Genomic DNA, 26,273 nt, shown 5'->3' with positions numbered 1-26,273 from the left:
GTTGAAATATTCATTAAGTTTTTGTAACATTAAAGGAAGTCTATCAGTAACACGAAGAATATTCATAATTATACAAGATTTATACGTCAAACGATGTGTAATAGAACCACATGCCAACAAAACATCAATTATTCTTTAATCGTAAAAACTTTATTTAAGTAGTCACAAAAAATTATTTTTTCAAATAAGAATAAGTTATGCAACTGGCATCATATAATTGACATGCATAATAACAAGCATTAACGTCATAGAGGCGACTATGCATCACTAACTACGCAAAAAAAATTATCAAGTCAAAACCAACGCAAGAATGCTTTGTAGAATGCTTCAGTTCTCGGTATTCTATAATATTCTTGACGTGATGTGTTAAGAATTATGTAAAGTAACAGTAACGACATCCCTAAATCAATCTGACATACCAACGTTGCTCATCGCGTGGAAAATAACTGATGCAATTTCAAAGTTGAGTTGTGTCGGAGGTTTTCTCAATTGCACCGTTGCGCTGATAAAATGGATCGCCATCGGTCAGGTCGATCGTATCTCTCGCGTCGAAGTAGAACCGATTGCGCGAATGATCGAGAGAAAGTGTAAGAGCAAGCTCGACGGATTACGTTTTATTAGATTTTCCTGTCGATGGTACAAAGATTAGATCAGATTTCTAGATTGTTACGTTCTTCGGAATTAGAGCGTCAGAAGTTAGCCGTTGATATTTCACGTCTAAAGCGCTTATCGACATAGTTTCCATGATTATTAGGTAATTATATTTAAAAAACAGGAAATCTACGATTGATGAAATACATGGCGTTTCAATGTTATGTAGATTAAATGCGAAATTAATCCGGAGGCTATCGCGACATCGCTCAAGGACATAAACTTTTTCCCGAACAAGGCTCGCGTTTTTACCTTTCAAGGCCGAAATCCAACGTGAGCAATTTTTACCTTTGGAAAGCAATTTAAAACTCTATTCACGTAATCTGTCCTTCTTAGACGCAATAGCGGAAATCATCGAGATAGCGTGTAACGCGCACAATGGCTGGAATAAAAATATACAATTTGCATTCCTTTCGTCACTCTTGTTCTCGTGCGTAAGATATTAAATAAACATGACATAGACACAGGATAAACGTTTATGGATCGCGTTCTCGCTTTCAATTAACCAACGTTTATACGCGGAACTGAAAACGTCGCGTCTGTTATTGCGTTTATCCCAAAGTCAAACCCAGTGCAGTCAATAACAGCGAATTAATAGCGAGCATATCAGTTTTCCCAGTCAGTCCTATCATTCGACATCCAATACCGTCACGCCTGCCTGCCGAAGTGGTGGAAAAAAAATCACAAACCGTCCAGTAGAGCAATTTTCAAAACACCTGACACATGACATACACGTTCCACGCTTTTGGCGCTAAAAGGCGGTAAACCGATGAAATGGAATAGGGTAAGCGAGATAAAATCGTGCGAAAAAAATTATAAACGAATACGACGCTTGTACAAAATGCGCTTTGCGCGCGCGAGAAATGGCATAGGAAAGTAATTAGCGGTTACGGGGCCACGTTGTTGCTCCTCGGCCGGGAGGGGATTCGATTAAAATCACGGTGTCGTGCCTGCGTATCAGAGTCAGGCTCAGTTTCCTTTCCGGTGTCTTTCAGAATGACAGCGGCGTCGTTGTCGCCGACACGCGTCGAGATCCCGGCATCTCGTTCTCGGTTCTCGTGGTGGTGACAGGTGCTTTACTATAAGGTGAACTGTCGATATAATTATTTTCGCGAGTATACTTTCACTGCATATTTCGTGCTACGCAAGCCGATTAGGCTGAAATCGTGAGATTATTCCAGGATCGTAGTTATAAAAAAAATTATAATAATCAATTATAAAAATTTTATTCTAATTTTGAAAAATCCAGGTTTACGTGATTAGTGTTTTTTCTTTAAAATAATTGAATGCAGATAAAATGAAGATAGTTTTTTTTTTATCAGTTTGAAAGAAATATTACTTTTACGCCAATTCTTTTTGTCCTCGGAATTCCATCTTTGCAAACGGTGCTCTGATTTATTAATATGTGCGTTAATATGCGTACATGTGCAGTGTGCTGATTGAATACGGCCATCGCACGGAATTATCATAAATACTGATCGCCAGACAATCAGGTTTAAGGCGATCTATGTTGCAGAATCGGTTTAGCGAAAGAGAATTAGCATTAAAGATTCAGATACGGAAATAAACACTGGGTGACATTATTCGTCACGATCGTAATTCATTATGTAGACGATTCAAAAAGTGTGGTTTGCGCCATTATCCGTTCAATCCGTCAAGTAACATGAGCGAGTAATTCCCGATTGCATTTAGTTGCCTACCATAATTAGGTAACAGCTCGCTGATCAAGGCGAATTAAATCCTCGCGTGATAATGGCACGTCATAGTTGAATCTGGTGTAACGACGTGATTGCGATAAAATATGCGCGTACGTATAATGACTCTTATATAACTGTCAATTAATCGGGTCGATGCTCGCTCGAGTTCCGTATTAGCGAATGCCTGTAACGCGTAAAGTGGTTTATTAGTGCACCATGAGTAATGAAACATTGCGGTAGAGCAGGGGCTTGATTTACAGCGGTATTATCATTGCATACCGGCGATTTGAGAAAAGAATGTTAATTCGATTAATATCAATATCCATAGAGATGTCTTTGTGGAATTCGGAAAACGTTTATGCTCTTAAAGAACATTTCTCTATTTGTTACTTTAACAACTTTTGAACTTGTAAATCTGTTTAAACTAAAAAAAACAAGTATTTCTTCAAGTGTATTATTTAATAGAATTCACACCGAATATTTCTCGAATCTAGTAAATTAGCGCTCGGAATTAGTTGCACATTTCGGGCCAATTCAAGAGACGACGCCTCCTGTTCCTCCACTACCGCCCGGCCGCTGGCGGTCGAGCCGCCGATAGCTCTGGCGCAGGAGCGTTTTATATAAGAAATAGGCTCGGTTGTTGAGGCATCTCTCAAAAAATAGTAATATTTTCTTTGCTACATAAATAATGTTTATTTTCATTAATAATTAAATATATATATATTATGTATTAATGAAAATAAACATTATTTATGTAGTGAAGAAAATGTTACGATTTCCTGAGAGATGCCTAAACAATTCAGCCTATTTCTAATATAAAACGCTCCTGAACCAGAGCTATCGGCGGCTCGGCCGCCAGCGGCCGGGCGGTAGTGGGGGGACAGGAGGCGTCGTCTCCAGAATCGGCTCGAAATGTGCAACTAATTCCGAGCGCTGTAGTAAATCATATATATGTTTCTTATGCTCTAACTGTATACAAAAGCTCAACAACACAACACTGATGTAAATATGATGTATCAAAATCAAACGGCCGTGATCGGTACACTTGATCCGGAACATTGCGATTAAATGTTCATCGACCACGCAATTAAATATTGTACACCTCCGAACGTAAGGATCTTGGGGTGATAGCCATGAGCCTTTCTTTTTGCATCGCGGTGATAAGTGCTCGAGCGACGAGAAAAACGTCTCGGTATAAGATGCAACGACTCGGCGCGTTTCGGCCGTTTCAGCAACCAGTTTTAGTGAGACAAAAGAACGCAAACTAACTGGTTTTGAGAGTTTGACCGGTTTTCGAAGGAATTCAACATAAGCTAACAGAGCCAGACCCAAACTGGAGATCCCGACGAAGATTGTAAATACCATTGACTACTGAGTTAAAAGTTAAATATTCTTTACCTTGTTACGGTCGAAGAATACAGTTCTAATGAGCAAATTCTTATTATTTTCTACTCTTACAAAAGATAGTTATCCACTTTGAGCCGGATTTACATCGTCGGATGGCATATATAAAAAAGAAACACGAAATATATCAAAAAGAAACACGCGCCAGTCATACATTGCGCAATTATTGTACGTTCAATCGTGTTAGTGTTTTCTCTAATCGTTATAAAAGAGGGGAACGAATTCTTTCATTAAACGCGTGAAATAAAAAAAAAAGATACAATGTAATTTTAATCACTGTATTAACATTGTTGCAATTCCATCTCGACTTTTTTTATGAGCGTAAGAAAACATTTCTGGCACGTGCTTTAAAATGGCAAAACATAGTCAGTTAAATTATCACTCTAAGTCTCGTAAAAAATTATCGTTTTAGTATCATTCGCGACATTTTATCTGCGATAATAAAAACTGGTACCATTAAAAGATTAGATTTATTAAAATTTATTAACTGGTATGAATTTACTAATTATCGCCTATATTTACTTTTCTCTATTTTCAAACTACAAATATGATTTTTTTTTAAAAAACATGACAAGCAATATGTGAATAGTAATTATGACGATAAGTATATGACGACAATTAGCTGAAAGCGTTTAAGCATGAAGAACGCGAAGTACATCAGTTCAAACATTGCACTGGCATAAGCATTTGCCGTTATACTTCGGAGTTTACATCGCTTCGTTAGCAAAGTTGTAATTCTTTTGTAACTTGAAGTTGAGAAGTTGCTTATTTTTTTTTATCAGGAACATTCACGGATCTCATTTATTTAAATAAGAATATTTCTGCTACATTGAACACGACGAACTGAATAAAGTAAGATTTATAAGTAAAAGATTTGTACACATAAGCGCGTCAATAGTTATTTTTGTGATAACATAAAATAATAAGTTATTTAATATAATTTTTTTGGAATAAAATCATCAAATTGGTGCATTGAGCTGAAGCAGATATTCTGTTTCAAAGAGCGACTTGTCAAAGTGTACGAATTTCACGGCAATAAATTCATGTTAAGGAACGCACCCAGTTTCGACCTCCGTCTCTTAATAGCCGGTGTATTGTATGGCCAGCCATAAACTGTCGCTTTGGGAGGCATTGCATCGCGTGCCACAAAGCAAGAGCAAGTGCTCTCCGACCGCGGCGGGCGGCGATCATGCGTGCAGACGTAGCCGTTTACACGTGTGACCGTATCGCACCCTCAGCCGGGAGATATGTGGCGCGGAATCTAGTTAGTACCCTTGTTGGCTTTATCTCCGTTATCTACGTTTGGCTCGGAGGTCGGCCGTGTTGCCAGATTAGAAAGGATCAGCCGCCCGCGTTCCCGCCATTCCGATAATTAGCAAAGATGGAATTTCGCATTTTCAATCTCCCCTCGCGCGACCTTAATATTCGAGCGCGAACCGGGACAAAATATGCTGAAGCTAAAGCACACTCAAGCTGGATGAAATTTACTTGCTTATTTGATTGATAACGTTGTTCCTGTACAGCAGTTCCTTCCGAGCAGATTTCATCAGCGAGATAATTTATGAGTCATCATCTGGCGGATGTTTCGACAACAGTATACATTTACATAAGAGATACGTGTAATCACAATAACTGGAAGTGCAATCAAAGGAACAAATGAGAAGTGCCCATTCACAAAACACATGAGATGTTATTTAATCGTAATCGCGTCGCGTTTTCTTCGTGCACGTGCTACTTTCGCGGCGGCAATCACCGCTCGCTCCGTTTAACAATTAGCGCGAGTATCCGCGATAGAATCCGATAAAAGTGATTGTTAACGTGAGATCGAGAAAAACACCGTCGGACACGATGGATCGCGGCATACTGCGGCAAACGTTGATTGGATTCGTGTGTAAGTATCCAGATGGGATCACCCCGACATCCGACAGTATTCTCTCGCGAGCAATATCTCTCCCGAGAAAATCTGACGTGTGAACGCTTCTCAGGTAGTATTTTAATCATCGACTGCGGCCTCCACGAGGGATGGAGCACGCCGACTATACCGAAATTCAACGGCGAGGATCCTCTGAAGGTGACGAGCAACGAGATCGCCTGGATCGTAAATCTCATGTATGTGGGAGTCGGCATCGGCTCGCTAGTCCCCTTCATATTGATGGACAACATTGGGCGCAAGGGAACCTTGCTAGTCACTACGGTACCGAAAATCGCCTCCTGGATCTTCATCGGCCTGTCCACGTCTGTGCCGTTGCTGTACGTTGGACGAATACTCGCAGGAGTAGGATGCGGCATCACTTACGCCGTGATGCCGATGTATCTCGGCGAGATAAGCAGCAAGCGAACCAGAGGTCCTTTAGGTACAACGATACCGACTGTTTCAGGCACGTCACCTATATGCAGTGCTCTCTTAGCTTATATTAATATAGCTTATCATTAATATATTTATTATTCTAAATAGACTTATTACATATATTTATTTGTTAATTTCAAATGTATTAATTTCTCATTAGATAATAATGATTATTAGCGGTAGACCGGTGTTATTTCGATCACGGTACTATTATGATCGAAATAAATGACGGAGCCAAATTTAATTGAAACTAATTAATCACTATCTACAATATATTTTCACACCACTGGCGTTGTCATTGACCATACAATGCGTATTGGCTGCGCAGTGGCTTTGTCCTTTCTTTTGATCGGAATAGCCTGGTGATCGAAATAGCCTCGGTTTGTTCTATCTCTAGTTTGTACTTTTTTTTTTTAAATATATATAAACGCATCTATAGTTTTATATTTAGTATTAGGTGACTATAGTTACGGATAGCTCACGTTGCTGTTAACATTTACATACTTTGCGATCGTTCTCACACCGCACTTAGGTGACGTTATCCATAAATAATTATTCGAAAAAAAAAAAAAACATCACTAAATAAGGCGAGACCTTCAGGTACTTTAACGGCTGTTCTGCTCAACATCGGGATGCTACTAATTTACGCCATTGGCCTGTGGATCAGTCGATTCGCGATGGCGATGATAAGTCTATGCGCGCCGATATTATTTCTGGTGACCTTCATGTGGCTACCCGAGAGCTCGGTGTTCCTCACACGAAAGAACAAGCTCGTCACCGCCGAGAAGACTCTTCAATGGGCTTTGGGTAAGGAAGACGTGGACGAGGAGCTCGAAGAGGTCAAGCGAATCGTAGAGACTGAGGACAAGTGCAGCGAGATGACCCTCCAGGATATGTTCAAGGAGATTTTCAGCAAAGCGCAGAACAGGAGAGCCTTTCGAATCGCCATGATATTATTGAGCGGCCTGACAATGACGGGTGCGGCGCCGATACTCGCGTATCAATCATACATCTACGACGAGGCCGGCTTCGAGATCTCGGCCAACGCCGGCATCATTTTGACGGGATTCGCCATCGTCCTGGCCGGCAGCATCTGCGTGACGGTGGTGCGCATTACGGGCAAGAGGTTGCTGCTGCTGGTCGCCACCCCGGTTTGCGTGCTATCGCTGGTGACGATAGCCATTTTCTTCGAGCTGCAGTCCGCCGGCTACGACGTCTCTCGGTTCAAGTGGGTGCCCACGGTCTTCGTGGTGATTTACGTGCTCGGTTTCGGATTCGGCCTTAATCCGATACCACTCGCCTATATCGGCGAGATCTTCCGCGTCGAGGTCAAAGTGCCCGCCGCGGTGCTCAATGCTCTCTACTACGCTATAAGCACCACTGTCATCGTCAAGTTTTATCAGGTACGTTGACGTCTGTGTAAAAATCGATTTTGTTTTCGCGTTCGAAAGCGCGGTAAGCGGGTTATCGGAAGCAGTGATCAGTTAAGAGGTTTAGCCAAAAAGGATTCTTTGCTTCGTAATAGTATTATAGGAATGGCACGGTATGGTGTGCTCATCGGTTAATGGCTCTGACGGTCGGAAAAGATTCTTTACTTCTAATAGTCTTATGAAGTACATTATTATATACAAGTATGCAAATTATGTGATTAATTGGCAAACAATACTTTAACGTTTATCAGAGCACAAGATCTATATAAAAAAATATTTTCCTAAATTCTGATGTTGGCAGATTGTTAGCAGATTGACATTTCATCAAATTTGTATCCAATCTATTAACACTGCTAACAATTTGTTTACTCTGTATATTTGTAGTTTTGATAATTATTCTGATAACTCTGTTTTAATGCGCATTTGTATGCTTAACTGAAAAATGACTTATCGCATGCTTGAAATATAATATTATGTAATTACGATTCTCTTTATCTTTTCCATTACTGAACATCATATTGTTAAATTTAATGCAATGGTAGAATATATTTGTACTGTTTGTAGGTCGTGCAAGAACTATACGGCACGTTCGCACCATTATGGACATTCGCCGCGATAACATTTCTTATATGGATATTAATTTACTTATTTGTGCCAGAGACCGAAGGTAAAACCTTGGAAGAGATACAATTGGAATTGCAGAATAAGAACTGATGTATCTCTTGCGATATAAAAGAGTAAGCACACGTGTAGCACTAGAGACAATCCAAAGATATATTAAATACATATCTAACACACACACAGCGCATATCTAACACATGAAATATGACTCGAACCTGATATTGCTAGATATTCATATAAAATATTGTAAAAAACTTGAAAAACATAAAAAAAATAAAATCACGCATATAATGCATTTAACAATTTGAAATACATATATGCTTGACATTAATTTGATTAATATCAATACTCAGGATCGATTATAAAAAGATTGCACAAGAAATTTATATTATATTATGTATATCTTATATAATAATTGTCTGCACATTTGTGTATTCAGCGAAATGCACAAGTCATTATTATGATAATATATTGCTCGAATGCATATGTTATTATATTAAAATAGAAATAACGAGAACATTTATTTTTGAAATAGACTTTTTAGAAATAATGAACAAATTAACTAAAGTTACAATACTCTGCGGAATAATAAAAGCTACATTATTACAGTATAATTGCCTTTTTGTTACTTAATTTTAGTTCATCTATGCGTACATATATACTTTATTGCCACTCGTAATTTATTTATTAAGTTATTGATAAAACTTCGAAATAAAAACGATTATTCTGACATGATTAACTCTTTAACGCTTTAACATTTACATGCATTTTTTTACTAGCTCTTACAGCTGTAAAAACCATTATAACTATAATTAGCAATAAGCTAATATTTACGCATGCACTTACAACTTGGCTTAAATTCTGACTGGATCTTCCATTCTCATTATAATTTTATATTAAAGAGCTTTTTCCATTTACTCATTTACTTTATAGTTGCTTTATATGCGTATAATATTCTTTTGACATTTATGGCAAAATTGCGGCGTCGATAATGGCGTTAGATTCGAGCTTGTAAAAGCGCCGAAGAGAAACGACGCGAAGGGAAATCATTGGACTTGTTGGATCGTAAAGCTCTAACTCCGCAAAGAGAATCGTTTAGTAGCGATATCGCGTACGACGAGATTCGTACGTTCGATCGGACAAGTTAAGTTCTCATTAAAAACACATTTGCAACGTGAATTCGTCGGTCTGTCTTTTTTTCCTCTCCCTCTCCCCCTTTCTCTCTCTCATCATTGATACTCTCCCAAAGTCTAACACTGATCGTTGCACGTGTTATCAAATATTATCTTACTATTTGCATTAATAATATCTAAGGCCGGGCTGCCAATGACTTTGGTCGACGCCACGTAAAAAATACATAACTAGATAAACATCAAAATTTTTCGATATATTTTTTATGCAATATATTTTCCATTTTGTTGGAAACATAAATGTATATAGCAGTCGAAGGAAAGATTGTCTGGTGCCAAGTATTAAACTTATCATTTTCTTTATATATTACATCGACAAAAAAATATATAAAATACAATAAATATTTCTTATTTACTTTTATTAGTTCAAGAAATACAATGTTTCAAAATTTTGTTACGATATTTTTATAATAGCGTAGAGAAGATCATTAACGCTTTATTTTCCACGCTATTATAGAAAATATTATACGTATATAACAGTATCCATAAAAATTCCGCGAGAAATCTACATATTTCAATATATTATATCTTCTGTAAAAACTAATACATTAATAATTCTAAAATAATACATTCAAATTTTGCCTCCAAATTTATAATAATCGTGCTCAGTCAAATTTGAATAATGCATTTATGATCAAATAAATAAATGTAATATTAAGCATTCAAATATAATTATTATATACAGATATTATGATAATGACGTTACAGAGTATTATTAAGAATTTTTAAATATATTTTTCCACGCGCGTTTTATAAAATTTTTAGTTAAAAGCTGTAAAAAGCATTCTGTATTCACGTAGAAAATCAAGGAGATTTGGGCTCCAACGATAAAACGGTCGCTTAGAGATTTTCCGGCCAATCTGCTCTTGCACAGAAATCCAACCATATCTGCTCGATGTAAAAATGTAACATTCTCTAGAACGCCAACTCTTTTGTCGTAAACCCTCGTGTGATCCCGTCATATGACCACCTGGCAACGCCGATGATGGCTCGTCAGCTATACCGTCAACTATACCGCGTAACATCGGCAGGACATGTACGTCAGACGATGTGCCTGCATACGCCTGCTGGCGTTTCTCTCGAACTGAGCGCTGCTATATGTATATCGCTCATATATGTATATTTACAGATATGTGTAAATGCATTTGCCTACATGCGCATATAACTGTTTATCCATCAATATCTCCTCGCGTGATGTATTAGTCTGAACGTTGTGTATTCTAGGTACACACACACACACACACACACACACACACACGTGACTGGGTTGATATCCCGGATAAGAATAATTATCTGATACGTGTCCTACGCGAAGGGCAGTAAAAAAGCACATGTTGATACCATTAATCTTGATCTTATTACTCGTTAAGTATAGAAAGATGACTGCAAACAAGCAGATAGTGACGGAATCGCAATTAATCTTCGATAATTATATCGTCAACATTATAAATAAATAATAATAAAGTTATATTTTTACAAACGTTTTTGTAGTCACAATGTATTGTACAATAAAATAATGAAACAAAGATTCGTGCGATTCTTCCGTCATTTTGATGTCTTTAACGCAACGACGGCTGAATTGCTCAGCTAATCTATCGTTTAAATCACCTCTGGAAATGCGGAAGGGCGTAAGTGTGAATTAAGAGACGAGAGAAATAATACGCTTTTTGCATTTTGAACGTTTTCGGATATATGATTGCGATTGTAATGAACATGATAAAGCTGAGTGTCGGGAGATTGGGCGAAACTGTGGGTGCAAGTGTATCCATTGACCCCATACATTCCGTATACCTGATCTTATGAGCTATCAGGCTGACTTGACCCTGTTGTGCTGCTCTGTACATATCTACTGATATACATGCATACGTGTACTGGCACCAGTCCTGTCAAGGTGTACGTTCAATCTAAGCGTGTGCATTAGCGGCACGCGCGCGCGTGTCAGTTCGTTCTCTACACAGAATCAGGAATACATACACCCACACATGTATATAGGAAGATCAAGAGAGAGAGAGAGAGAGAGAGAGAGAGAGAGAGAGAGAGAGAGAGAGAGAGAGAGAGAGAGAGAACGCGCGTACCGATCCTTCGATAGTGTGCATCGTGTATCGCGAGTACGGTTTCTCGTATAAGCCGAGATCAAGATTGATAGGCCACGAGTCGCAACACATACGGGGCATCCACTTAGCGGTGCATTATCCGAATGAGAATGTGTACAGGCTGGATCTTACCTAATGCGACGCCCGCAATCCCGGTAATGGCGACCGTTTTGGTCGTTGCGCGCGGCGATCTTCGGCAATCGATAATCCCGCGCGCGTGTGTGCCCGTATCGAGTTAAGGCGTCGCGCATTATTTCGCGCTAGTCCGACACGTGGCCGGTAGGAGTTGCTACCGTGACCTTGCAAGCGACGGCTAAATAAATGCAGACAGGCTGACAGACAATTAACCGATAAGTTGCCGTGACGTTCCTGGCGTATATCTGTCGTGCTTACGTAAACGAAAACTTTACGCCCGGTCAATTTCAGCCGCGTGACTACTTTTTACTATGTTCGACTGTAAATGAGAGGATTTGTGGTTCACAATTTTTGCTCTTTGTCCGAGTCGCGTCGCTTTTCGCCTGCGCGCCTGCGGAAGTGCATGTTTAGGTGAAACGCGCGGGGAGACATTGAGGAATGAGGGGAAGAAAACAATAAAATGGGATTCTCGAGAAAGAGCGCGTTGAATGAAATGTATACTTTGGCATGTGGTGAAACGTTTTTGCTAATGGCACCGTTTCGCAAAACTAAAAAATTATATACTTTTCCAGAAGCGTATTATTATTAAATTGCGCGCTGTAGACGCGACTTGTATGCATAAGCGCGCGCTTATGAAAAGGTTATTCTGCAAGGTTTTTGCTGCGTAAAAATATTTTCCGACGGGCCGTTGCACGCGCGCGCGCGCGCGCGCGCGATGTTAATATCTCCTCACAATATTACATTACGTTTAAAATCGATTTAGAGTTCTTGTTTTATTAAAGCCGTTCATTATTAATATTTGCATAAATACCGCAAATTGTATTGCATATTGTTCAATTGTGTTATATATTATATATTATATATATATACCATATATATATATATATATATATATATATATATATATATATATATATTTATATATACACTTGAAAATGTTATTATAATTTCAGTACATATGACGTAAAAAATTAATTAGATAAGGAGACAGCTTTCATAAATTATTAAAAATTTAGTTACCGCGCCGCCGGCCTTGCTGCAAAACATAAAAATTGCAGATTGCGGTGGATTATTATGAATTTCTTATAAAATTGACTATTTAGCAGCACTAAAATAATTACTAAATAAGCATTGAACATTTAATTTACGCTTAAATAATCTCAAATAGACAAATGTTAGCAATTTTAGCAAATTGCAACAAATTTAATCAAATGTTGTTAATCTGTCAATATTAATACGATTACGCTTACATATAATTATTATGTTTCTTTTTCAATATTAATAGAGTATAAGATATTTATTATATTATTATATTATAAAATAATATCATTACAAATTAAGCGATTATTAATTTTTTATAAAAACATGCAAAAGATTTTTTCTATGCAATTGTGACTCATGCATATCGTTAATGTAATGCAGAAATACGTATAATGCAAAAATGAATTAGCGCATCTATCTCACTAATACAAGTATATTTCTGAATAATTTCATGAAATAATCTGTAACTGATCCGAGCGTTATGCATGAAACGATTGCACTTATTGTTAGAGTATTAAATCAATTGTTGGCTATTAAACTCAACTTTCACAATCAAACGGACAAAAATTTAATGTTCTTTTATTCTTACTCGCTCAAAAGTTTATTACGTAACAATACGCTTAAGTTTAGTAATAAAGACAACAAAAAGTGACAACTCTAGCGTTGTGCTTAAGGTATGATCTCGTGACAGTATGATCTAAAAATTAATTTTTTACAAATTGATCCAAATTTTCACTATATCTTTATTGAAGTAATATTTAAGTGGTCCTCCAAAAAAAAATTTACCGTTTAATTTTTTTAAATGCTGTATGCAACACGTGTTAAAAGTATTAATTATAATTGCAATTATCTCAGTTTCTGAATGGTAAATTATTTTTCTTGCAGGTCTTAGATATTACTTCGATAAAGATATAGTGAAAATTTGGATCAATTTGTAAGAAATTAATTCTTAGATCATACCGTCACGAGACAACTGCCTCAACATCTTAATACGAGCCAGAGCTTTATATTTCTCTGTACAGATCTCTGTATAATAACTTAAGCGAGGTAATTGGATAGAAAGAAATTTGATGTTAAGAGACAAGATGACATGTGATTTCACTCATGCTCGCGCCTACTCGCGGAATAAGTGGATCACCGTGTCTCATCCGTTTTCGCGCGTCGGATATAAGACCGTAATCGCGGTTGATATATCGCCGCGATCGCTCTTCATTATCGCCGAATGTGTCCTGCAAGCTTATACGGTATGTAGGTACGTTTCGCAAAACGACGTAACTTCGTCGTGGTGGCTTCGAAGTGGCTTAACAAGGCAGCCAGACACACCGGACGTACTACGCTTCTTGCGCGTACGGCGGAAGCATATGGATCGCCTATTATGTGTCTTATCTGGAAAGTGTGGTTTCTATTAAACGGGATTTCGCAATTTCGCAATAACGAAATTATCCAGCGACGGGGTAACTCGCACGATGAACGTTCATCGAAAATATGTAAAAATTAATAAAATTAATCGCGACAGAATAGGCTAATTGGTTCTTTCAAATCCGAACGCGCGAAAGAGTAGTTTTTACGCTGCTGGAAAAGTATGGTAGATACGATGAAAACTTTTAGCACCCTTACAATGCGCAGATTTCGACTGGTTAATTCAACAGAAGCGGCAGCCGAGCGCGCGCAAACGAAGGTCGTTTTAATCCCGCCGCGCCGCACGGTAGGGTTAAATTCACCCGTTTTTCATCGCTTTTCTCCCATCTGCGCGCCGAATGTTCTCTCCTTTTGTATTCTCGCTTTCGTCTATTCGCACTGCAAAACTGTGAATCGTCGCAGACGCCGGCGACAGGCGCATAAAAAGGCCGCTCATGCGGTGGCAACAAAGCGCGCGCGCGCACGCCTCGCGCCTCGCGTCACATGAAACGCGTCGGCGGGCGAATTATCCGCTGTAGCAGATCAAACGGTCCCCCGGGATACGGAAAGCCCTTCACGGCCCTTTGGTTCGCGCCGTAAAGCGCGACTAAAAAAGGTACCGCTGTCCCTTCGAGCGTCGCGGATTTACCGCCGGTGCGGTGATCTGCGCGTCGGTGTCGTCGGCGAAACGACGTTAAAATCGATCGAGCGTGGACACCGTCCACCTGGCTGCTCGGGAGGATATAAATCAAAGCGCTCACGTGTTAATAAGAAGAGAAACTGCGGACGCAGCCTGACACCAAAGACCGGCATGCATCGGTGCGTGGCGGATTTGATAAAAGTATTAAATCAAAGCCGTTCACGTTTTATATGAAATTATAATATATATCGTGAGTTCTATCAAATATACCGTCTGTTTTTTAGACAAATAAATTTGTAATTTACGCAATTTAATTGCGCTCGCCGTATGTTTAATATTAAAATAAACAACACAATGCTTTTTGTTATTGCAACGAGCTTTTGTTCGTTCTAAAGGTTTTTGCATGCAAATATTTGAGATGCCGTTTTTATTACACACAATTTATTATAATATTCATACGCAACTGTTAATATATTTTATTTTAAATTGTAAAAGCAAAATACATTTATTATGAACAAATTAAAAATATACAGCAGAGTGCAATGTATCAGCAATTTGTCTGACTCCTCCATTACAATGCAATCATGCTATTGCATTGCATTACCGAGCACGAGTCTCGAAACAGAAAAACGCACCAACAGCCAAGATAAACGTCGGAGGGTAGCGGAACGGCGAATGAATGTTCTCGAAAGAGTTCGCATGAAATTGAATTGATACGGTTTACAGTTCCGGCGGGTAAGCGGATTCCCGTGGTCACGGTATCGTATCGATGTTAAAACAATGTTAAATCGCTCGAGTCTTACTTCGTTCGCCCGGCTGCTCATCGCAATCATTCCACCCGGGAACGCGAGAAGCCGCCGGCGAGGGGTGGCTCGAGGTGAGCGCTGGGGAGAAAAAAGGGACGGAAAAATAGAGGGCCGCGAAGGAAAATTATATTTATCTTACGTGGAGCTCCTTTGAGACAATCTTCGCGGTAGAAAGTAAAAGGGGGATGAACGAACCGTCGCGCGCTGATCGACGATAATGTAATAATACGCCGCGGAGTCATTTACGACCTGACCGACGACAACTCGATGGGATGTTCTCGGGAGAATCACAACGACTCAGACGGAGAGAACCAATCGGTGCCAAGTGTCATCGAATTGCAACGGCACGGAGGTTTGGATTTTCTTCGTGATCGACTGCTGACGACGCGACGATCGATTCTGGCTTTAGTTGCCTTGTCGGGGGCGAGGGTAATGGTCTGTCAGAACGATGTAATACCGAAAGAGGCGACCTTGTCGGCGTTGAGAGGCACATATATGATAGTGAAAAGTGAAGGAAAGCAGTAGAAACAATTCCATTTATACGACGTCTTGGCTGCTGTCAAATAATTCAATCAATACAACTGCGAATAATCATGATGACTCAAATATTATGTAAATGTAGCCTGTTTATTTCGTAACATAAAATAAAAATTAATTAGCAAGCAACGATTATCGGAAAAGATGACAGAATTGGCAATTAGCATCCGATCGCAAGATAAAATGTTTAAGATATTTAGTGAAATAACTACGAGCTAAAGCTTGAAAGCTTCCAGACGGATGAAGAACATGTCAAAGAACAGTGGAAAGACTAAGAAACAGCATTAGGGATAATCCTTCACTGTCGACGTCTCGCGTTCGTCGGAGATGCGTTTCAATGCTTTCCCTTATTTCATTACGCATACACGTTGGCCACTATAGGCGCAGATTATGACGTGAACACACGTGCCGCGCTTTAAAACGTCGTTAAAAAGTTTTGCGAGACTCGTTCTAGCAGGCTCTGATGAAAGTCATTAACATTTCCGCGTTTTTATTAGTTTAGCCAAGTAATATTACGCCGATGTTAACAGCAATGCTTTCGCCTCTATCGCATCTCAGAGATATGCTTGGATTATTTTAATAGAAGATTAAAACTACGTTGATATTAAATAAAAAAGCACCATCTGCAATAACAACGGCAGTGTCATAAATAGTAAATCGCAGTAGGACATAAATAGTAATAATAGCAATAGGAATAACGATATCGATGGGAAAAATCGGCTTATCGACTTTCAGTCATATTGATTAAAAAGTATGATGTCGCACAAGAGCCCCGGGGCTTCGAGCGAATGCCATTACATAAGCAATTAAATAACAACTAACAATTAAGCAGTATCGATATTAAGTGCTCTTCTTTCCGGCTGTTGCTTTTAAATGTTTACGTAATCCAAAGGTGATTATAATATTCAGGTTAATGATCCTACCAATTTAATAACCGTATTACTCTCGTCGTTCGACGTCCACTCTCCGTCTCCGCGAGAGATACGATCGATCGCCGTCTGGCCAGCACTCTACGCTGGCCCTTATCCTCCTACGCTATGCACGATGAAATTTCATCCCGGGCTTTACGCTATACTGCCAAATATGTAGCGCGATCCAACAAGTTTACGCATGGTTTTATAGCGCACGCTCGCTTGCCCGGACGGATCGGAAATATTCATTCGCGTATCAAGCCGCCGAGCAACTTACTTAGTACAATCGATCTGCGAAGTATTTTTCAACGTAATCTTACAGAGCGGCACAAACAGATGCAATCGTTAATCTCGTCGAGATGCAAAAGAGATTACGTTCGACGTACAAAACGCCGCGAGAGCACATTTTTGCATGAAACCATCAAGCAGATACCACGCAAATTCCGCACGAGTAATTTCGCCGCCAGAGTAATTTCGCCGTTTTTATCACTCTCGGCGAACCCATTTTCGCTCGGGCATACAAATGGGCTACGTTCGATGGATTAATCGCGTGTCAGAGAGCGGCGTGACTTCAACGGTAAATTCGACTTCGTCGTTCGACTTCGACTTGGAAACTGATAAATGATATGTCATAGAATTATACGAAAATTTATGAACTGGCGGACGCTATGCATCACTTGACCAAGCGCCAAAGGTTTCCAGATTTGTAATATCTGTATATAAATGCGAAATCGGTAATATTAATTTCGCGTTATTGACATTTCACCCAACGATATATTTGCTAACAAAATAGATACATTGGAGTATCAAAGTACTTTTTCGCCTTGATAAATGAATGCGAAAAATTCTCTAAATCTATTTGGAGTAAATACTCAATAATAGAATTAAACAAGACATGTAGAATTAAATTTAAAAAATTAGAAAAAGGAAACATCGCTGACCTGTGAAATTCAATAAAACGAATCAGCCATTGGATTCTGTTGTATTCTTTTGCAATCCACGTAAACGCAATTTGTATCGCTCATTAGTACCTTTGTACGCGACACTGCTGTGAACAATACCACGCTAACTTTTTTTTCGCAAACGTGTTCTTTTTTATCGCAATACAAACGCAACCGGATGAACAAGGGGAGGAATGCCGCGCATTCTGTTGTACATATAATCTCTGAAATATTTATTGTGTTACAAATTTCTCGATATGTTATTCGATGAGCATCGCCGTCGTGCCCCGCTTTTTTGCGGCAAACACTGGCGAGAGCGAGTGCCGGAAGAGAGTGCCGGTAATTTCGACGATATTTTGTATTTCATATCGGCGTGTTATTCCGCGAAACTCGCGGCGCCGCGGCCGGGATCGCGTTCGCAAAAGCCGGAGATTGCAAAATTCAAAGCACTATCGCAGTACCTCTAATTTCGCGCTACTGCGCCCGTACTACACACACGCACACATATATTCTAATCGTCCGTTTTCTTTTTCTACGTGTTTCTTTTTATGCGCCTCGTGCATTACGCCGCTGCGGACAGCGAGTCGCGCCATTACTGTGGATTAAAGTGCTTTTTTCAAACCGATACGTAAAGTATATGAACTAATATTATGACGTATAATATCGTGATGTATAACCGCGCCCGCGGCGCGCAGAGAAATGTCTAACGCGAGTATTACACAGGCATTACCATCAAGAGAAATGTACTCTCCTTTTCGGGATGCGTACGCGCGCTGTTTCGAGAAGGAGACATTGTAATCACAAGATACGGTTCACTTGCAGAGATCGTTTTGTTATCATTCGTAAATAATGTCGCGTCCCATTATAAATTGCAGTCAAAAACAAACAGCGGCCGTTATCGATGTTCATTTGTAATGTTTTATCATGATGTATAGACTCGCTGCATCGCGCATTATTTACAATCCAATCGCGCAAAAAACAAACCGTGAATTTCGGCCGACGAATAATCGGTGCGCGCGGCGCGCAATCGTCTCGATATCCGTCTCGACTTCCCGATAATATTCACCATACAGCGACATTCGAGCGCGATACTAATAAAAACCACGTGTCGCTAAAGCGGATCGATAAACCTAGCGAAATAAGATCCAATGATCAGCCGCAGAACGGTCATGATAAATGCCGCCGGGCGAAACAAGAATTTCAATTTGCACTGCGCACGTGACCGGGATGCCGACTAACGAAAATTCCACGTTTCCTCCACGGCTCTCCCTCGGCGTGGACAAACTCACGACCAGTGGAACACGTACGTAATATCTGCGACTTCCGGTGTTTTTTACCGTCCCCATGCTGTCCACGAGTGAAAATTCAGAGGTGACTTTTATTTATGATTCACGCCTAACAGATCTTCGCTGTATATATCCGACTCGTGAGAGATTGCTTGCGAACACACAGTATTTGTATATTATTAATTAAATTTAATTCCAAACTATTTTTCTTACCGATATTTTTACATAAATGGAATTCAAAGATTAAAAGTATCACATTCTCGGTTGGAAATATTACATATTTCATGATGAATTAACATACAGTCTTTTAATTTTATTTTTTCAATGTGTCAGATGTATGAAAATCCATACAATTTGGTGACTTCGATGAGCAATTTTTTATATCCTTTATAATAATTCAACTACAAAACGTACATTTAACAAAAGTACAAAAAGTAAATTAGCTCGGAGGCAAATTTAATTACTATTGTTATCCATAAAAATAGTAAGTTGTTTTTTTTTGCAATAATAATAAAAAAAAAGAAAATAAAAATATAGCGCCCGTAAAGAAAAATACGTTTTAATCGATATTATAAAATACTAAAAATTCCTCTGTGTCGATTTACCGAATGTTTCACGAGTCTAACCGCATTGCCGCCAAACGTCACATATTTTGAAAAAGTTCTTGCGCCACCGGATACGCTAAAGTGGACTATTGGCGTATCGCGTTTGCGATACGGGGCAGTACGGAGGGAAGTAGCTAGGACGAGGGTGGGGAGTGACTTCCTATAAAATACCGACCCGGCGTCGCTTCTTTTAGCCGCAGGGCTTTGTGGAAATACGAGATAATGAAAAAGCTCTCGCGGGATTCTATTTTGAAGGGAGGTCCGCGAGAGAGCGATCGATCCTACGAGCCCTTTAAACGGACCGACTCCGGTCACCATTTCCGTCCAGCGGTGGAACAATGCGCCGCGATATGTCACGCGTTCCAAAGTGTCCTCGACGTGCCATTAATTGGAATTCAAATGGACATAAACATCTCCCACCGGTGACCACTGCCGGCAAGACACGGCATTCGACAGTTCGACCGCCTTCCGCCGCAGTCACCGGCCTAATAGCCCATCCTGGACGTGTTGTTTCGCTTAAAATTATCTTTCTTGTATGCACACCGTTCTTCTCATTGCTGCACCTGTTACTCGTTGTTCATGAATGAAGAGTTGATGTTAGAAAGATTGCAAGTGTGCTAAAAATAAAAACGTACCTTGGAAAAAAATATTATGAATAATGTAATGAACAATATCCGAAACTTTTTATAAATTTTTACAAATCTACAATGCTACTGGTCTCTCTCTCTCTCTCTCTCTCTCTCTCTCTCTCTCTCTCTCTCTCTCTCTCTCGATATATAATTTTTTTAAAGTAAAATTATTTCAGAATTTTTCATTTCATAATATTTTATAATTCGGCACGCTGGGCCATAAGTCACGCGCTGATGCAGAGGAAATCGAATTTCATGTTATGCTTTTCATCCGATAACGTTCGGAAAATTTATTTTTTTTTCGGACAAAGAAGTATGTGTAATTTCGGCCCGAGTTCAATGGAATTCAATACTCCGGACTGAAACAACAACTGCAAATTTATTGTTAAATAGAACATATACTTTCGTGAATAAGTGTAATCGTCATTCTTACTTGTAAAACGTAATCAAGTTATTCATTCACAATTCAGACAATTTTTTTGTTAAACCTGAGATATAAAAATGGAACGTAATCTTGTACTATTCAGCGTAACTTTGAACTATTGAAGTAATACTATGCATGTAATTTATCATGCGACACACATCAAAGAACGTTTTATTATTATTATACACATATATCTTTTTCTGTCAAAATGTGACACACGGTGAGCCTTTCATCTTTCGTAATAAAGGGCATTTTTATTAACCAAAATTACTCTACGATGAATTTTCAAAATGCTCTCAGCGTTTTGCTGTTTGGATGATATATAACATATTACATAAACAGAATTACATCTCGTAAGTGCATTACGCGCGTATGATCCTGATAGAGAGTGCAATCCGCATGTTTCGTGTTTCGGTCTGCTCCGCTCTTACGGCTTGTTTATGTAAGGAATGTTTCATTATTTACTTCGCGAAAACAGTCCTGGGCATATGCCGGAGCTCGCAGCTACGGAGGTTTCAGCTTACATAAATTATCAACTGGAATACAACCGGATTTCGGGTAAGACCACTTTACCAGGCTAATTCAAAGCACTCGGTTTAAACTATAAGAATTTAATCACAGAGATATAACAGATATTTTACATTGTTCATTCTCTCTGTAGTAAATAAATTGAATTAATGAAAAAAAAAGAAAGAGAGAAAGAGAGAGAAAGAGAGAAATACCGACACTGACAGAATGTCCCCGTGTAACAGTTATTATTGTGGCGGACGGATTAAGCCCCGCAACGGGCGGATTTTTCCAAATCAGTATAAACATTTTTATCCAGGCTTTTAAAAGTTCAACCTAGCGTTCCGCGATAAATTAAGACCATTTTGTATATTAAATTGAAAATAAAATGTAATATCACGACGAGAGATACATGCCGCTTTTTCCATTTTAAATACCTGTGAAGATCGTAATAAACCGTCGCGTTAACGGAGTATACTATCGCAAATGCAGCGCATTTTATAGTTAATAAACGTTAAATTCATGTAGGATTCATGATATTTTCTGAAATCGCGCTAATTTTTCGACAACGCCACGGTCGCTCGGAGAGCATAAAACTAATGCGACGAAGATATCAACGTCGGGCTCTATTACGATTATCATAAGTTGCGTCCCTTCGCAGTCCCTGCTGCAGTTACAGCGAAAAATGAAGACGGAGCGCATGTACGTGTTGAAAATTAGTCGCGCACCGTCGACATTCGTACATCGCCAATTCCTGTCGCGTGAGCTCCGTTGACGAGCAAATTGTTACGTTTTGCTCGTTGCTGCACGAGTAACGTGCACACATATATCTATAGCTTAATACGTAGCATCAAGATAAGGAAAAGGTCTTGGTTAGAAAAATTCTGTTAAAAATTATTTTTCGAAATATTGTTTAAATATAAAAAATTATAGAAGTAAACGCGTAAAATAATGAACAAATTTTTTTTATTTGCGAAATAATCAAGTACCTTTTAAAGCAAGCAACATCTGTGATGTTAGATTGTTTTTAATATTTATTAACGCAAAGAAAGCTTACGTAACATACGTTAGTTCACGAGCGTGATAAAACACAAAGGTATTTTGCATCTGCATTTTTCAAAGCAATTATGTACGAAACCAATTACCGCCAATTATCTCGCTTCGTTACGACTACATAACACTAATTATTCTGAAATCTGTAAAATTTACTTAATTTTTCACGGATCTAATTTTTCTAATCTATCTAATTTTTCACGAATTTGAAAATATCCAGTGTTTTCGATACTTGCAATTCTGACTTATACTTTATCTTATCAGTTTCAATCGTCGATTCTAATGTCGCGATGCATATCCTTCGCAACTTTCTAAAGTCCTTAGAGCTCGTCTCGTAACCCCTTAAATTATACGCATGCGATAGTTAAAACATTGACGAGGTTCGCGATTCGCAACGCTTCCGCTCGACCCGTGTCGACGTAACGCCGCCGGTAATTGAGCGGAAACACAAAGAGTCGCGCAGAAAAATTGCTTGCCTCAGGCCGACGTGCTCGGCCGTTTTGTTTCTTTGCCCGGACATTTCGCACTGAGAGATTCCGTGCGTCGCCTACGTGACCGCGTGCTCACGTGACCCTGCATTCTGACGAGGATGAGAGAGAAATCGAACGCGACATTCGCCACCGTGTCCGGTTACGGAACTCACGGTAGAATTGCACGGCGGATAATCCCGCGCTGCAATCATCGCGAGTGAACGATAAATAGATTTGCAAACTTGCGCCGCGCGATAGGATCCACGGGCGCTCTCGCCCGTAATCTGCTTGTTTTCCCTTATTTTCCGGATACAGTTACGCTACGCACGCACATTAACGCACATTACGCCGCCGACTGCGAGTGAAAATCCATGCAACGCTTTTTCGACCAACTTTCCGCATGTGATTATTGCGAGAGAAACCGCCGGCTGCCGTTAGGAGGAAAAGAGGAGGGGGGAGAAAGGACGCTACGCGAAAAGTGCGCAGTTTCGTTCGTGAATTTGTTAATTACACGTGACGCGACCGCCTCGGATGAATTTTTAATTAATACCACCGTCAGCCGGCAGCGAGATGCAAAAAAATTGCGTTACACGGCCATAATTATAACGTGACGTACCGTGACAGGCGTAATTATCTGTTTGACCGCTTGTCCCCGCACGGCCTTTGACGTTCAAACATTTTGCCTCCCCCCTCCCTCCCCCTGCTCTTCCCCTCGTCACGGCAAATTCTCTATATTCATAATTAATCGCCGTGACCGCATCGAAAATTGACGGTAAGGCAAATAACGGCTATTAGCGATTAGCGATCGCGACCATCAAAATCGAGAGGCAGCAACGTTGCATCCGCGCTGTCGCAACAATAATCGCCGATTTGCGACAACAATGGAATTACGATCTCCTGCGGTTTCTCAATAATTCACCGTTATTTTCCGTCTTGCGAGCGGACCGCGTTGCTCCTCCGAAGAGCAATATTCCCCATAATTGATCGTACGTTCAACTGTTGCATCAATCGTTGAACGAAGAGCGAGAGGGAGAGAGAGAGAGAGAGAGAAAGGAGGGGAAGGAGAGCGGGCGACCCGAAACTTTTCCATTAAGATAACTTCGATGCTGGGCGACGCGCGACGCGACACGACTCGTTCGGCACGATGGCTTCGTGCCCCGCCGATAAACTCCGGCAGGAGCGGAATTAATTTCTACGGTCGAATGATCCCAGCTGGCACAGAATATTCTATTTACCTTCATGAGCGACACTAAGCGGGGCCGCAATAATGGTCGGCTATGATGGCGTTTAACTCAGGCTTAACGGGGCTTAACCCAGCCTCCGGTTGTCCTTCGGGTCCCGGAAACGGACGGCGGAGAGAGATATCAGCGCCGATCCTATGCGTTTCAATTTGCTCACGCGCCCGCGTTACGATTGCACTGCTCAAAAAACGCGTGACAAGGGAAAAAGCGGCGCGCGCGGCGCAACTGCGATTTCCATATCGACAACCTGTCGATTAAATTATTTTCGAAAATGATGGCGTCGTGCCGAATTGTATCGCGAAACGACGCGGCGATAAACAAAAATTCGGTGACACGCGAGGAAGCGGTTGCTCACGCACGCTTCATCATGCGTGCGCCAAGTTCGCCGCTTAGCGGATCATGTTTCGCGCGATACGCGTAAATGTACAAGGAGAATGTTGGCTCGACAGGGTTTCGGATAAAAAAAAAAAAAAAGATAAAAGAAAATAGCTTTGCTAGTGTCGCGAAAGACAATGATATTCGATACCCCGAGGATTATGTTCTCGCCAATGTGATTTGATATTCGGCATTGATTGTTTCATAATTAGACAGGCAAATTCTGCAGGCGCAAAATGTTAATGTGTCATACGAAGCCGCATGTGCATATACAGTTTTAAGCAGTCGATCCAGTTGCCGCAAAGCCGGTCAGCCGCACGCGGGATCTAATTACATATTATAAACGTTGCGAGATACACAATTTATATTCTTTCCGGTTTGCGTTCAGCGTTTGCAACGTGACACCGATACACCGTGATTACCATGCGGCTTAACGGCACTAATTACGAGCCGCGTAATTCGGCGTTTTCCGTTCATCGAAATGCCGGTTGCCGTGTTCGTGTTGTTGGCCGTGCGTTAAAGCGAATACGAAAGCTGATTACCGATAGTCGGAATTCGGTTTTGCGTCCACGAGCTCATTGAAAATTCGGCGTCGCCGCTACGCTGGTTGCCGAGCGGCGAATTTTCGCGCGGGACGCGCCACCCGCCCCGGCCGAATCGTGAAATCGCGCGTGCACATACCGTCGATTGGGAACAGCCATAAAGAAAATTAGGATGAGTGGATGTGGTCAGTTGTGGCAATGAGGTTGTCCAGCCATTGCGCGTTTCGCTCTCACCGCGTTTGATATTGTATGTGTGCGATGTTTCACGCAGACCATTCGTTTCAAACATTTGCAGTAATACACTAAATGAGACGATTATTGATTTTATTAACAAATGATATTATTTTTCCTCCTTTCATTCCTCGTCGCATTTTATTATTTTAATGATTGCTTGGCGTAATTTTCGCGTCCATAATAATAATGACGACACGAATTTTACAAAATAAAATGCTACTTGAAGTTAAAAACAAACGCTCATTATTTCGTAAGAGATAAAAATTGGATTTTGAAAATTGAATCTTTGGAGAGTTTAAGGTAGAATAAATTGCTTTCGAAAATTAAATGTAATTAAGATCACTAATCCTCTGTTGATTTGCAAGATAGGAATTATTATTTTGCGCAAAGCAAATATTGATCGATATTTAATTGATGCCCGGTCCACTTTCCGCGTATCCACATGATACGGTGACATATGATTTCGGTGCATTTAATTGGGAAATCAAATATGAACGCGACATGATGACGCTATTCAAAAGATCGCGCAAATATAATCCGCTAACAAACAGCATGAGGGGAAAATAGAGAAAGTTGATCATTAACATTTGAAATTCAGACCGCAGTTTGGCATTCGCTGAAAACGCCGGGGTGATCGTCCGGTTAATTTCCGTGTGGCGCCACGGGGTACAAAGCGTTGAGAGACACACGTATCGTTAGTATTCGTGCGGCATTCATCGTAGGATAACGAAAATGCGGATAAGCCATCCAGTGGAAATAACCGCGAAAAAAAGAGCGTGATGAATGCTGCGCGCGGACGCAGTCGACCCTATCCTCGTTGGCAATTATAGCCAGCTGCGCAAAATTTGGAGAGGTAAATTTTGCGTTGAAAATCGCATTTCTTTGAGTTGCCGCACACCGAAATGATTCGCGAAAACGCATGAGCTTTTACACAAAGGAAAGGGGGGGGGGAGAGAGAGAGAGAGAGAGAGAGAGAGAGAGAGAGAGAGAGAGAGAGAGAGAGAGAGAGAGAGAGAGAGAGAGAGAGAGCACTATTCATTTGTACTTCTTACTAAATTGAATTTA

At 40.1% G+C, this 26,273-nt stretch overlaps 2 protein-coding genes and 1 long non-coding RNA gene across 17 annotated transcripts in view; 2 read left to right on the top strand and 1 right to left on the bottom strand.

Moving 5' to 3' along the window:
* Window positions 1–26,273, bottom strand: part of LOC137000523 (uncharacterized) — a 94,708-nt gene that overhangs the window by 19,288 nt on the left and 49,147 nt on the right. The gene's annotated exons all lie outside the window — the stretch shown is intronic.
* The window catches only part of GluRIB (Glutamate receptor IB), a 219,046-nt gene that overhangs the window by 157,579 nt on the left and 35,194 nt on the right, over window positions 1–26,273 (top strand). The window lies entirely within an intron of this gene.
* Window positions 1,420–12,292, top strand: LOC105678067 (facilitated trehalose transporter Tret1-like). 7 transcript variants are annotated; one of them, XM_012377084.2, is made up of 5 exons: window positions 1,498–1,737; window positions 5,276–5,643; window positions 5,738–6,130; window positions 6,700–7,502; window positions 8,094–12,292. In XM_012377084.2, exons 2-5 carry the CDS (start codon window positions 5,601–5,603, stop codon window positions 8,241–8,243), a joined length of 1,389 nt encoding a protein of 462 aa, XP_012232507.1. In that variant the 5' UTR covers window positions 1,498–1,737; window positions 5,276–5,600; the 3' UTR covers window positions 8,244–12,292. The 7 variants fall into 7 exon arrangements, with proteins under 7 accessions (XP_067213368.1, XP_067213363.1, XP_067213357.1 ...); XM_012377088.2 differs by having other exon boundaries at window positions 1,502–1,737; window positions 5,738–6,106; XM_067357267.1 differs by lacking the exon at window positions 1,498–1,737 and adding an exon at window positions 1,420–1,435 and having other exon boundaries at window positions 5,276–6,130.

Source organism: Linepithema humile, chromosome 1, assembly GCF_040581485.1.
Source record: "Linepithema humile isolate Giens D197 chromosome 1, Lhum_UNIL_v1.0, whole genome shotgun sequence".
NCBI classification, from domain to species: domain Eukaryota; kingdom Metazoa; phylum Arthropoda; class Insecta; order Hymenoptera; family Formicidae; genus Linepithema; species Linepithema humile.
This window is presented reverse-complemented; position numbering and strand designations above follow the sequence as displayed.

What these genes read in the sequence shown, in the direction of transcription:
- LOC105678067 (XM_067357267.1), top strand. Translation starts at nt 5,656, where the DNA reads ATGGGATCACCCCGACATCCGACAGTATTCTCTCGCGAGCAATATCTC. An exon ending in AACGATACCGACTGTTTCAG is followed by an intron (nt 6,131 to 6,699) that starts GCACGTCACCTA and finishes CGAGACCTTCAG; the next exon opens with GTACTTTAACGGCTGTTCTG. An exon ending in TCATCGTCAAGTTTTATCAG is followed by an intron (nt 7,503 to 8,093) that starts GTACGTTGACGT and finishes TACTGTTTGTAG; the next exon opens with GTCGTGCAAGAACTATACGG.